This window comes from Gymnoscopelus microlampas (assembly GCF_963454915.1).
Source record: "Gymnoscopelus microlampas genome assembly, chromosome: 16".
In the NCBI taxonomy this organism is placed as follows: Eukaryota; Metazoa; Chordata; class Actinopteri; order Myctophiformes; family Myctophidae; genus Gymnoscopelus; species Gymnoscopelus microlampas.
In genome coordinates, this window is record NC_139953.1 from 30,694,725 (window position 1) to 30,709,138 (window position 14,414).

Consider the following 14,414-nt stretch of genomic DNA (forward strand, 5'->3'; position numbering starts at 1 on the left):
ATCGTTGCACACCAAAGCCGCTCCTAATCGATCACAATATGTCTGGAGTTTCACCCACCCACACATCTATGACAAAAGAGCTTACCTCGAAACCTTAGTAGCGTAGTGTGCGCCACCGCCACCTGGTGTCCAGAATAATACACTACCTTAAAGTTCCTGTACACAAATTTGCAACACTTTTAAAGTACAAAAATGGTGTTCATGTAAATAGTTTAATGTTTTTCTCTATATAGTATGTCACTTAACTACCATAAAGCGTTTAATTATTTTTAATTCTAGGTGCTGCAATAAGTCAGGGTTAAGGCATGAATGTCAATGAGGTGATCAGTGTTGGTGTCTCACATGTGTCACGTGGCTGTAGCATAGGCCAACGGTCAGGTGAGAGGAAAAAGTGTATTACATTTTTTTAATTTGCAACAACTTGATTTCTCCTTTATTGAAATCTAGACCAAATCTGTCATTGGAAATTGGCGCTTTACAGGTATCCTGTGAACAAAACATTAGTGGGAGTCTGCATTCTGCAAGACCATGGTCTGCACAATAAATGTAAGTGATCGGTCCAGCGGTTTGCGAGATTAGCTCTGGACAGCCACAGACGGCTACATCTTTCAGAGGTCACACAGTAATAAAAAGAAAAGAGTCCTGTTGCAATTGGCACAAAAAAAAGGATTTAAATGTTTTGCCCTGTGTTAACCTACAGAACAAACGGAAAGGGCAGCAGAAGCAGATGTACGTCAAATGCAGCCATGAAAACCTCTACTGGAATGTGACAGGTCGCTTGACCCGGTGACTTTCCTAACAGTGGAGGCCGGTGTCATCAAGTCCCAAGCAGAGTGGAGGTACTTCGTGACCTTTCAGCTGCCTGGTTTATGTTCATCCCCTGCAGGTATTTTGACCAGCAAATGTAGGAACAGAAGCAATAGATCCGGCTCTGTTTTTTCCAGCTGTCAGACCCAGCCTCAAAATCACAAAATTATGTGAGAAATGATTGGCGGGTGGGTTGTTTTGCATGATTAGCTGCAGACACAGCACAGACAGACCATCTTCTAGGCTACTTCTAGATTGGCTTGCCCCCTTGCAGCCTGTTTTAGGGGCCCCTAGGTCCTAGGAGCACCCTGTCTCCATCTTGTAACCATGTTTTTCCAGCTCCGCTCTGAGTTGACTTGAGAAGTCATCCTCTACATTGTCATCGTCCCAGTTATCCTCCCACACGTGGGCATCTTCGTCTTCATCCAGCCCTGTCCAATCCTCAACTGGGAATTCATCAAACTCATCGTCCTCCTCTAATCCCAGATCTACAGGCTGCTTCTTATCTGTCATGTTGGCCTTTTCTTCTTCTTTTCTGACACAAATAACTAGCTTACCAACAAACACTTGAGGAATATATGGATATCTAATTAACAATTTCACCAATGGAGAAATGATGCAGGTCTGGGTTTCACAGACCTTAAATATGATACCGATTACCTATGACGTATTATACCGTACACTAAGCCCTGCCCCTTAGTTACTGTTGCTAAGTACGTCAAGCTTTCTGACCAGTGGTTGTTCTACAAATATGGAGAGAGAAACTCTGGTTAAAGGAACTCTGTATAGGGGAAGAATTCAATAACTGATCAAACAGTGCAATGATATTAAGCAATTGCTATCAAAAGGTCTCCATGTGTGCCATGGAAATCCCAGACATGAAATCGGGCAAAGAAATGAGTGTTGAAAAAGTTTGCATCATATTTGGGGCAAAAGCTACCACAGAAAACACAAAACGAGATATCCCTCACTTGACATTGGGAAGTGTCGATGAATAATACTGCTCCTGCACTGCAGGGCAATGTTTAGGTAGCAGCCTGTAGACCAGAACATTTATCAGAGTACTTAGAGGCCAAGTGAGGAGCCTGTGTAACTCCATATTTGGCTATTGATATCATATTTTATGACATCATATGCCCATATTTGGACCAAAAAAAAAACAGACGCACATTGCTGGTGGTATAGTTCAGTGTGGGTGACTCGGTGGCTGATAGCAGAGTATTAAGGGACCATCAGCTTGGTCGAGCAGCTCTGCATTTGTGTACAGCTGTGATTAGACAGCTGATAAAAAGCGGTCCATGTCATAAGTGCATTTCTGAACAAATGATATTTTCAACTCTTCAAACACTCCATTCGGCCAGAAAAGGTGCTCTGATCAGACCTGGTTCTTAAGCCAGTCGATGATGTCACCAGTCTTCCTCCTAGCAGAGTACCGTTCGGGTGACCCCTTTTCTCCTCCCTTAAAGAACATGATGGTGGGATATCCCTTGACTCCATATTCCCTGGCCAGCTCCTTTTCCTGGGTGGCATCTACCTTACCCAGGCGGATCTCTGAACCCTCTTCCCTCAGCAGGCTGGCCGCCTTGGCATACTCCGGGGCCAGAACTTTGCAGTGACCACACCATGGGGCATAGAATTCCACCAGAATGTTGGGGTGAGCTCTCAGCGCTGCATCAAAGTTACTTCTCTTCAGCACCAGGACAACCTCTTCTTCAGCGATGACAACCCTGCTCGCTGGCCACAACCTGTGTACAGACCAACCGCAGGCCACAACCAGTACACAGATCAGGAGAAACCTTTTTGTCAACATAATTACCAATGTTATACAAACACTCACAGAGATTTGAGGAATTTATACATATAATGACATCATAGTTGATGACATCCTTAAGTTTAGCATGTGCTGGGCTACATGGAGGTGGAGGGCTATTCCCAAGCCTTGTTGTATTAAAATAATATTAAATTGCTCTGTATTCCTGATGGTCATGAAACTGAAAATTCAATTCAATTTCAAATCACATCAAGTTGTCTTCAGACACTTTACATGACAGAGCAGAGACCCGACATTGTCCTAGCCTGAGCAAAGCAATTTTCCACCAGTGTCAAATGAGCAGACAAAATTGTAACTGGAACACTTTCAAATTAAAGCTTATAAATGATCTTTGTGGGCTTCTCTCCTGGTTGGATAAAATGTACTTGAGTAAAAGTACATAAGTATCGGCATTTGGCATCAAAATTTACTTAAATTACCAAAAGTAAAAGTGCTCAGAAAGTCCCATTTCACAAGTTCAAAATATATAAAAAATATTTTGAAAATAGCCATCTTCAAGCTCACAACCCATTGCATGGCGACGCATTGTGAGCTTTTGTAGGTCGGCTATTTTCAAAAATGTTTTTTTTTGTAATAATAGTCAACATCTACAAAGTAACTAACTTGTAGTGCAGTTAATGTACAAAATTGGTAGTGGGGTAGAAGTAAAAATGCAACAAAAAAAAATACTGCAAAAGGGTAAAAAATCCTCAAAGTTGTACTTTTTAAGTACAGTAGGCGGGGGCTTCAATGCGTTGCTCCTAGCGACCGCAAAGCGTCCTCCTTCTCGGTATCAACGGTAAAAATGGACGACATGAGGGAACAAGTTCGACCTAAACGTGTTTTTGTCAGCAACGTTGACACATATTCCTCCAAATACATTGCAAAGGTAAGTGAAAAAACGGTATTATTTTGACCGCTTAGATGGCGATCTAATTATTATTAATTGATATCAATTGATTCAATTCCAACAGTTTTTGTCAACATGTACACCTGGAGAGTTGTCGGAGGATGGCGACGCAGAGAACACAGCATCTCCCCGAGAAGAACACCGACTTTATGACCATCATGGAACGTTTCAAATAGTCGGAACTGTGTCTTCTTTCAGCGAAGAAATAGACAGTTTTCTTCGGGAACAGTATTCGGTGAGTGCAATTACTACAATATGAAAATATGCATGCAGTGGTGGAAAGTAACTAAGTACATGTACTCAAGTAGGTCTACTGTATAAGTACTTCCAATTTTCAATAATTTTACTTCTACTCCACTACACTACACCTCAAAGGCAAATGTTGCACTTTTACTCCACTATAATTATTTGAAAACTTTACTTTCTAGTTACTTTGTAGATTTTGATTATTTTTACAAAACCACTTCAGACCTATATACATACTTTGACAATTTGAAAATAGCAGACCTACAACTTGTAGATCTGCTATTTTCAAAGGATCTTTATACATTTTATACATTTGAAAACTTGTGAAATGGGACCTTCTGCATAATGATTACTTTTACTTTTGGTACTTTAAATATATTTTGATGCCAATACTTTTGCACTTTTACTCAAGTCATTTTTTAATACCAAACTTGTACTTGTAACAGAGTAGGCTATTTCTAGAATAGGGTATTGATACTTTTACTTAAGTAAAACATGTGAGTACTTCTTCCATCACTGCAATTACGCAAAAATAATGTAATATATTTTCAACGTGTGAACACAATGCCATAATTTGACTATTTTGCAGTCGGCAGAACGAGAGCAGTTACTTGAGCGCCTGGTGGAAAGTGATGCAGTGGTGTATAATATCTCAGAACATGCGACTGAAGATCAACTTGAAGAGGCGACCTGGGCTATCACTGGTAAGGGCAGGGCACTGAATAGCAGTGGTGGAAAGTACTGTACTTAAGTAAAATATTGAGGTACTTTTACTTTCCAATTTGTTACACTTTTACTTCTACTCCACTACATCTCAGAGTCAAATATTGTACTTTTACTCCACTACAATTATTTGAAAACTTTATAGTTACTTTAGATAGATTATTATTACAAAACATACATTAATCAGTTCAGCCCTATTTAAACTCTGGCTATTTGAGAATAGCCGATGGGACGTTTTGCATAATGAGTAGGCCTACTTTCTACTTTTGGTAATTTAAGTACATTTTGATACCAATACTTTTGTACTTTTACTCAAGTACATTTTAAATTCCGGGACTTTTACTTGTAACAGAGTATTTCTACATTGCAGTATTGATACTTTTACCTAAGTAAAGAATTTGAGTTCTTTTCCTACCACTGCTGAATAGAACAATGCGAAACAGCCTTGACTGAAACCAAATAGGACTACCTGCCAATCTGTGATTTGTACACTGTAAACCTTTCATACTCACTGCTCATGGGCTCATGTAAAATAAGTCTTTATTTCTATCTTAATAAATAGCTCTTCATGCTGAGATGGATAGCTTCAGGTCTCAGAAAATATTCATCCTGGTCTCCACAGTAATGACCTGGGCATTGACAAAGCCAAGGGACCTGGTAAGGCTGAAGCAAAAAGAAAAGAAAAAAAAGTACTGTACTTTATACTTTCACATTGTACATAAATCCCAACCACTGCAATTACATTTCCTCTTCTCAGGATGATGTTCTGACAGATGAAGATCACAGGAGGAGAAGGCCCCATCCCAACTTCAAAAAACACTGCAATCTGGAGAAACTTGTACTCAAACTGGGTAGAGCTGTGAGTTGCAGAACTGTCCCAAGAAGATGAGCAGTGTTTGGATGCTAAATGTAAAGTTATGCAGTCTGGAACCGAAGCCAGCATCTTATTGATTCCCTTTCTATCATTGCTATTTGTTTCCCTTACAGAAAAGGTCTAAGCTTACTGGTTATGTTGTAGCTGGTGGTCTTCAGTATGGGAAAGGAGAGAGCCTGTTTCACTATTTCTTCAAGGTAAACTTAGACGCAATATGATGTGTGTAGAGTAGTACTGTATTTCATCCATGTCCATGACCGTTTGTCATATATTCTTTATTTACTACTTTTATTTGTATTTTCAGACAGCTTGGTCAATGCAGCCTCCGAAAGTTCCTGTCTTTGGATCGGGCACAGATTACATTCCCATGATTCACGTATACGACCTTGGAGGGTGACGTTGATAAAACCTGGTCTCCAAATCTACCTGCAGTTCGTAATATGTTCAGTGGAATATTGTGCCGTATTGAACTGAATATCTTGCTCCCTCAGGGTGATCCAGAATGTGATTGACCTCAGGCCTAAGTCACAGTACATTCTCGCTGTGGATGACTCTAAGAACACTCTAGAGGAGACTGTGAAGGTAACACCATAGGAATACAAAGGATTATTGTTTGCACGCACACTATGCCAGGGGTCTTCAAGGTTTTTCAGAGAGAGAGATGAAGCAGGGACCCCCACTATATATTGTATGAAATGTTGCAGATTAAACTATTTTATAGATTTCATAGAAAGCTTCATAGACTTGTTTGACAGCACTGTTGTTAATGTGTATTTTCAGACATCTAACCACTTAAACCCTCAATGCATAGTAAGCTTGACCTTTGGCTCTGTACTTGGTCTGTTTTCTTCTACACTAAACCATTTTGCCAATCTACAAGCTCACAACGCCTCGCAGCGCAAGGCGTTGTGAGCTTGTAGAAACATGTCTTGTTCTGTGAATCTTGCCTCTTGAGGTGATAAGTGCTGTACTCGGACCAGGCAAAATCAATAAAGTACCTGAAGTGGAAGCGCGGTTCATGAAGGATTTGAAGGTATGTGAAATTGCACTCATCTCGCGTATACTAGCATCCAGTATAGAATACTAGTTTGTATACAAATTGATATGTGTTTGTAGCACTACCATAGCATAGAGATTCTGTGACAGTTTTGAGCCTCAATTCTCAATTTCCTGGTTTTGGGAGGCAGTTGTGCAAGTTAACATCTTGGACTATGCTATAAATAGATTATAAAAATAGATTTAGGCTTCATTTATTGAGTGTCATTTTCCTTGGCACTAATGAAGATGTCTTCTACTTTTTCCATTTCCTTTTTTGTATTTAATCAAATAAAGTAGTAGTGGTATTCAAAGTTTATCTCACACATTCCAGGATGGAGAGTTCGAGTACCTAAGCGTCAACCTTAACCTGGAGGCTGTCGTCCTGAAAAACTCTTTCAACTTTCCCTGGAAATATGAAGCTGGAATGGTAGAAAACATGAATCACATTGTGAAGGAATACAAAGACTCCAGGCAGCTACTTGTGAGTGTTCAATTCTTCAGTCAGGAAAAGCCAATTGGAATGCTACAGGAACAGTTGGTTCTGGTTAAAGGGGTTAAAGGAATTCTATGATGTATAACCAAGAACAGTGTTGGTTACAAAAAACAAACATAAAAACGTTTAACTAGTCACAATTCACAAGTCACAAACTAGATGTCTGGTATAATTTGTTTATGTAGCCAATTAGATTGTGCCTCAGTGGACCTCCTGCAGTGGGCAAAACCACTGTTGCTGAGAAGCTCTGCAAGTATTATCAAGTTCACCTCATCAAACTCAAGGAAGTCTTTGAAGAAAGGATCACACAACTGGTCAGTAAGCGCAAAATTATGTATTTTGTGTACTTGATTGAATTTTAAGCAATCATATTTCATGCTTCAAATACACTTTAATAAAAAATATAATATGTACTGCCATCTTGTGGAATGTATCACTCTTGCTATATCTGGTGCAGAAAAGTTGTATTAAATGATGACAGACTTTTATATGATTTCTGTCAAATATATTTCTATTGTAATGAACTGTGAGAGGAATTCCAAGTATTTTAGAAACAAAACAATATGTTTGGTATTGGTTTAGTGACCTCTACAAATAGAAAATACATATTTTGTGGAATATTTGGTTACCATACATGTCTACGGTATATGCTTCAGGAAGAAACCGTGAAAGGTGGTGACCTTGAATATGACGATGAGGAATCAGTGACTGTTGCACAAGACCAACTGCAAACTATTCGTGACAGTATGGCAAAGAATGGAGGTGAGCTGTAGAGCTACTTAGAGTAGCAATTAGTTACAGAAATCTGAGGCCCTTAAGTTTGCCATTATTAATTTAAATCAATACTTTTGGGGGCGCTCGGGGGATGCAGGGATAAAGTACCTATCCACCACCACAGAGTATAGGTATTTATTCCAGTGTCGTACATCTGGCTTGGCCAAGTGTCTGTACGAACCCAATTGGCCGTGTTTAGGCAAGGAAGCCAGGCGTGGAGGGCAATCTTTGTTGCTGTGCTAGGGTGGTGGGCACTTGGGCAAGGGCTGGGGCGGAACTTGTCAGCAGGGGATGTTTAATGGGAGGAGTAGGATGGAGGCGCTACATCGTCCCGGTGGGGGGCGGTACAACGGCAGTGACACAATACAGAGATGTTTGTGGAGAATACATTTTCATAATGGCTGAATTGGGAGAAACAATTGTTGTTGTTTTATTTTATTTTATAAAAAAAAAAAAAAAACTATACTTTGGTCCCATAGGTCGACTTGCTGATGCACTTGCGTTCCACATTTTGCAAGATAAACTGAATTCAGCTCCATGCAGGAACCAAGGATTCATTCTTGATGGCTTCCCAAAGACTTATGAGCAAGCCAAGTCAATTTTCTCTGGTGAGTTGAACACGGTTTTGTGTGATTGCTTTGTAAATAAGGATGTTATTTTTTCATCCGAATGTGCGTTTCATTTTGTGTTCTATGAAGATGAAGACATGGAGAGTGAGGATTACAACCCTAAAATACCCATGTACAACAGGAGAATCACTCCAGGTTCATATAGCCTTTCTCTCTTCTACTTTGGATGGTGAAATCCTACATAGATCATTATGAGCTAAAATATTACAGTGATTTTATATATATATATATATATATATATATATATATATATATATATATATATATATATACACACACACACCCCCACTATTGAAGACTCTAGGGAAACATTGTTACATTCTTCGCCTATGTTTTGCAGAATTTGTTTTTTGCCTTGAGGCATCAGACGACTTTCTCATGGAAAGAGCTCGAGGTTTGCCACAGATCTTGGCAGAGAAGATGCGTTACACCCAGGTGGAATTCGTCGCCCGCCTAGCCAAACACAGAAGAGTCAATGTCACTGACGAAACTGTTTTGGACTACTTCGATGAGATGGAGATCCACCCAGAGCACATTGGTACTGCTGGCGTTCAACTGTTTACAGACTATGATGTAGACCACAAAGAGCCTGTATCAGATGCAAAAGTTTGAATGAGGTTGTTTGCACATACACGTACAGTATAAATGACTGAAAGGATGGGCTTTTCTTCTCCCAGAGGTCAATACAGATGACCTAGAGTACATAGATGTAATGAAGAAGATCACAGAGGTGGTTGGGCGTCCGAGGAACTATGGCATCGGCCCGCAAGAGCAGGAAGTGGAGTGCCAAAGGCTGGAAGAAGAGAGGCAACAGAGACTGGCCCTGGATGCTGCCAGGAAGAAGAAGCAGGATGAGGCTGCGCTGGCTCAACTAGCTGCTCAATATGAGGAGTGGGTAAGCATGGATACACTGCACATCACACATGCATCCATATTCACATGGCGGGCAGACATTTTGCTTGCCCCCCCCCCTCTTTGGTTTTCAGTATACAGTGGCTCATGATTTCAACAAATGAAACAAATCACTGTGACTATTTCACAAATATTTCAGTTTTGCCCTAGGATAGAAAGGAGTTACTGATCAAATTCCCACCCTGTGTAGCATGTAAAAATCTTCTATCTGTGTTTCTTTCTAAGGAAAGGAATGTGTCAGAGGTGAAGAGACAGGAGCACGAGCTGCTGGAAGCTCAATCTATTCCCCTGAGAAACTATCTGATGAAATATGTGATGCCCTCTCTCTCCGAGGCAATGGTAGAGTGCTGCAAGGTCAAACCAGACGATCCGGTCGACTTTTTGGTACAGTTTTATTATTCTAAATTAGATGCACTGGCTAATCCCCAAACAAAACATGCAGTATATTATATGATGGGTCAATATTAGCTTAGCTAGCTGTTATCTAATTTGTTCTTTGACACCTGTGTCACCTGTGTTTTGTTCACAGGCTGAACATCTTCTGCAGAACAATTCACAAGACTGATATACTATACTGTACCTGTTGAAGATATGGTCAGTTAGATGTCACATTGTTTAATTAGTTACATATATATTATTATTGCTGTCATATTGCTGTCTTGATTTCCCCCCCAATATTTTTAACACAAACACCAAAATGCAAAGAATTATACAATTTAATCCAAACCAAATACTTTAAAACAATGTTGTGAATTATGACAATAAGTCATAAATGTAAAAAGGACAAAGTATAAAGTCATACTGTGTAACTTAAGTTATTTTTTATATAGTCTTTCACTGGTATATTTTCAGAATAACCATTATACATACTGTAAATGTGTTTTTTTGACAACTTTTCAAATCACTTTAAAATATCACGGCAAAATGACATAGGTACCAGACAGGTACAGTACCATAAATGTAGGCTATGCATGTATTTTACAGTACAATAAATACTGTTTCTGATGGTGTGTTGTTGCTTTCCAAAATATCCTCAGGCGCCTGCAGCATTCCTTTTCCAGCGTTCCTTCCATATAGATAAATGCTATAAATAACAACTGAGCCACAAGGGGTGTCGCTAAAACAGACTACTAAAATGAATGTTATGCAGTATGACTTTATCTGTTTTGTGTAAAGAAAATGGCAGATAATTCAATAGGCAGATGTGGAAGGTGGTTGATCATTGATTATTAGTGTTAGTGTTTAATATGGGGTTTCATTTTTATTTTGGTTTATGTTAACTAACATGTTTTCTTCATATAGTTTAGGCTATTTCTTTGTGATTTAGTTTTAGTTTGGCACGTGGATCTCAGCGGTGTCATTCTACAGCAGGGGTACATCAATGGTAGGGATGGTGTCATTCACTTCCAGGACACTGACATGCACACCGGCATTGCTCTCCAACTGAGAGAGTCTTTAGCCAGAACCTTGAAGTCAAAATATTTCACTTGCTCGTAACTGAAGGACCTCACAGCATGCTAATATTGTTTCCCTATAGGATTAGCAAACGCAATTATTGCTCACAGCATATGGTGCCATTTGAAGCATTGACATTGACATACTGTAGGTGTTGACACTGACATCACCACATCTCAGGTTGTAATTGATTATGCTGCACCATTCCATTCTTGCCAAGGTCTGCAGGCTCATGTTCCAGAACTGAACCCAGGTATTCTCCAGTGATATTATTCTCTGGGATCTGAAGGAGATAAACAGACTTGGTGAAGCGAGGGTAATTGTCATTATCATCTAGAATCTTTACAATGAAGGACTTATTAGTATAGTTTAGGGGGGAATACCATTATCGTTGGCCACGATGGTGACATTGTACTCATCTTGCAACTCTCTGTCCAGTGGCCTGTCAGTCATACCAGTGTAAAAGTTATCACAGTTATCCTAAAAGGGACATTTCCCAGCATTCTGCTGTGAAGCTGCCCATTCCTGCCCGAGTCCTTGTCTGTGACGAGAGGTGCATTTGAAGAGGTGGTAAAGAAGGAGGCGTTCAAAAGGTGCTTTAGGTACAGAGTTTATTGGTAGTCCATAGTTCACTGGTGGTGCGTCTTTTCAAATATGAAAGAACGTTGTTTATAAAGCAGAGATTACATTCATTTGAAATTCAATACAAGTACTTTAGTATGAATTTTAATTAAATTAAATTTCTCAAAGAGTCTCCATTGAGTCCGCCGGTCATTAAATTATTGGCTTAGGAATGCGACAAAAACTAAAGAATCTCCATGAATGTAATTGATCGAAAATACGTATTTTTTGGGTGAACTACTCCTTTAATAACAGCGAATGTTTCTGTGAACTTCCCTTAGGTTTCCTGGATACAAACAAGGTTTTGTATAGAAGCTGGCAAAAATCCACCAAATCTGTCAGGGGTTTAGGCACCATATAGTACAGTAGGCCCTCAAGCAACATCCATGGGGACAAAGCAGCTTAATAGTGTTTATCTTGCATGCAATCTGCCAAAGAATATTATAAATCCTGTGTGCAATGTTGACATTTTGGCTTAAAGGGCAAGACCACTTTGGTAGAGGTTTGGGTTGTGTAGTTACCTTGCCATGATGTAACTCCAAAGGTGGGCAAGAAATAAAAAATAATTGCTCCATTGATTAGAAATTGATAATTCAAAATATGCTCCACATTGACTTACATTGTACGCTGCAACAGCTCTAAAAGTCACTCTTTTAGCACAAAAACGAACGCAAACAAAGTCGATTCAGACAATATAGAACATCACCAAACCCAGTACTGTTTTTTTTTTAAATAAAAATGTCAACTTCCTGTTGATTTTGTCATTTTTAATAAGTAGAAAACCCGGACTGGATCGGCGGATCCGGATCCAGATCTTCAAATAGTAAAATCAACAGGAAGTTGACATTTGTATTAAAAAAACAAACAGTACTGGGTTTGGTGATGCTCTATATTGTCTGAATCAGCTTTGTTTGGGTTAATTTATGTGCTAAAAGAGTGACTTTGAGAGCTGTTTTACCGTACAATGTAAGTCAATGAGGAGCATATTTTGAATTATCAATTTCTAATCAATGGAGCAGTTATTTTTGATTTCTTGCCCACCTTTGGAGTTATATCATGGCAAGGTAACTACACAACCCAAACCTCTACCAAAGTGGTCTTACCCTTTAAGTTATAGTGCTAGAGTAAATATCATGATGTCACTCAGGATTCATCCTCCAGCTGGGGAGCATGAAGGTGCTCAGCAAGTTTTCCATGGCAATCTACATTCTGCACATTCGATTTTGAGATATCTTGTGTAAAATAAAGGACTCCCACACACTACATCTTCTTCACTTGCAAATAGAAATATTTATTGGGAATGTTTCGGTACGCAGATCTTCATGTGGCTATATTGAGGTTAATTGATGTTCATTGAGGTATTTTACACTTCAGTCTTGCCTTTGTGGATTATTATGATACATTATGGTTATGTTTTTGGTTGGTCATCCTTGATTCCTTATATCAAATTACAGACACTGTGAAAAGAGAGTTATACATAATCAGGACTGACAAGGTCATATTTGATACATCAATGTCATAACATTAATTAATATTAATAATCAAAACGAAACAATAAATAATCAAGCAATCAAAACAATAAAGTCCATATTTTCATATAATTTGGGAATTATGAGTTAATATAGATGGATGCTCTATTTATTAAAATAGAGAAACTGGTGACTTCAGGCAGATGTGTTAAGATTCTTAAACAAAACGGTGCACAAACACTGGATTCATTGACTGATATCAAGACGGATGAGTCCAAGCTAATTCTACTGCTCTTCCATGATGGAAGTTCCATCCTTAATTAAAATTGGCTTAAGGACCGGCTGGCTGGCGGGGGGCCTCTGACATCACGCTCATGACATCATCAGCCATAACCAAGGAGTTCCCAATGCATCTAACATGGAGTGTGTTGTCTAACCTCAATGTGTCATCATCATGGCATCAGGCGCAAACAAACCAGTCAGCTCGATATATGGGCACAAAAGGGGGCATGTCCATATATGGGCATATACTGATGACATCAGGGATCTCCATGGGCATACAAGGGACAAGGACTGACAGATACAGAGATCTCCTCCATATATGGGCATTTCAGCAAGCCCATATATGGGCAAATACTAATGACATCAGGGATCTCCATAATGATATGGGCATACAAGGGACAAGGACTGACAGATACTGAGATTTCCATATATGGGCATACTGTATCAGCTTACAAATATAAAGTGTGAAATCTGCGTAAACCTGCTACCACTAGCCTACTAGGAAGGTTTCTGAACTGTCCACAGCCCACAGCCCACCTCTGTGACACAGAGGAAACATGCATGGGAATTAGTGGGGAGTGGGACCAATTATATGAAGACAAATGGGTTAACGTGTACGTTCTCCTTTAAAACCCAGTCCTAAACCCAGCAGAGATCGCTCGAGGCGCAGCAAAATAGCCGGCACATACAGGACGAAGAAACAAACCCACCTAACCCCGCGTCACCACTGTATAACGGTGGAAAGCCTGGCGTTTATTTACTGTTCAGTGCTCAGATCCGAGCTAGAGCCCGCGCCCGCCTACTATATCTGGTCATTATTTCTGTGTATTTCCATGTATGTACAAAGACCGTTCCCATATCCGTTCTAGACCGGATCTACAACCTGCAACCAAATTGATTCCAGTCTGAGCCCGCTAGTCGTCGTAGATGTTTCTCTATGCATTGTGGGAGCAGCGGACCAACACAGAGCCAGCGTTGCCATGTCCGCTTATTATAAGCGACTTTGGGCTTTTTCTGTAAAGTTGCTTGTACATATTGGTAGTTGCGGGTTGTGTTTTTTTGGGCTTGTTTCTAAAGTGTGCTTAATAGGGCGTATGTCCCAATGTTGTTAAACCAGTGGTTCTCAAACTTTGTCAAGGACCCCCAAATGTATTTGGTCTGCGGACTCAGATTTGTGTTATTAAAATGTTTAAGAAAATATTCCACATTTTTCCATTTTTCTTCAAGATCTTTGTTGCTAGCAGATAAAATAGCAGATCGGATATTTTCAAATAGCCAATGAATAATAGGGCTCCCTTCTTTTGGGCTTGTTTTCATAGACCTGGCTGCTTGTTTCTCTCGCAAAATCTGGCAACACTGAGCAAACATAGA

The 14,414-nt window shown here is 39.7% G+C and overlaps 2 protein-coding genes across 2 annotated transcripts; one reads left to right on the top strand and one right to left on the bottom strand.

The window, feature by feature from the left end:
* Positions 1–1,104: 1,104 nt before the first annotated feature.
* Positions 1,105–1,320, bottom strand: LOC311062942 (26S proteasome complex subunit SEM1-like; the record flags this gene model as incomplete). Its single annotated transcript, XM_084082162.1, has 1 exon — positions 1,105–1,320. The coding sequence occupies one exon, from the start codon at positions 1,318–1,320 to the stop codon at positions 1,105–1,107; it is 216 nt and encodes a 71-aa protein (XP_083938288.1).
* A 2,102-nt stretch (positions 1,321–3,422) lies between these two features.
* LOC311062943 (adenylate kinase 7-like) lies at positions 3,423–9,833 on the top strand (the record flags this gene model as incomplete). The annotated part of the gene is made up of 18 exons (XM_084082163.1): positions 3,423–3,506; positions 3,592–3,762; positions 4,363–4,477; positions 5,059–5,153; positions 5,254–5,355; positions 5,484–5,567; positions 5,675–5,763; positions 5,862–5,952; positions 6,326–6,403; positions 6,740–6,889; positions 7,087–7,215; positions 7,558–7,663; positions 8,155–8,283; positions 8,374–8,439; positions 8,645–8,842; positions 8,982–9,199; positions 9,442–9,600; positions 9,746–9,833. 18 exons carry the CDS (start codon positions 3,423–3,425, stop codon positions 9,779–9,781), a joined length of 2,100 nt encoding a protein of 699 aa, XP_083938289.1. The 3' UTR covers positions 9,782–9,833.
* Between the last annotated feature and the right edge of the window lie 4,581 nt (positions 9,834–14,414).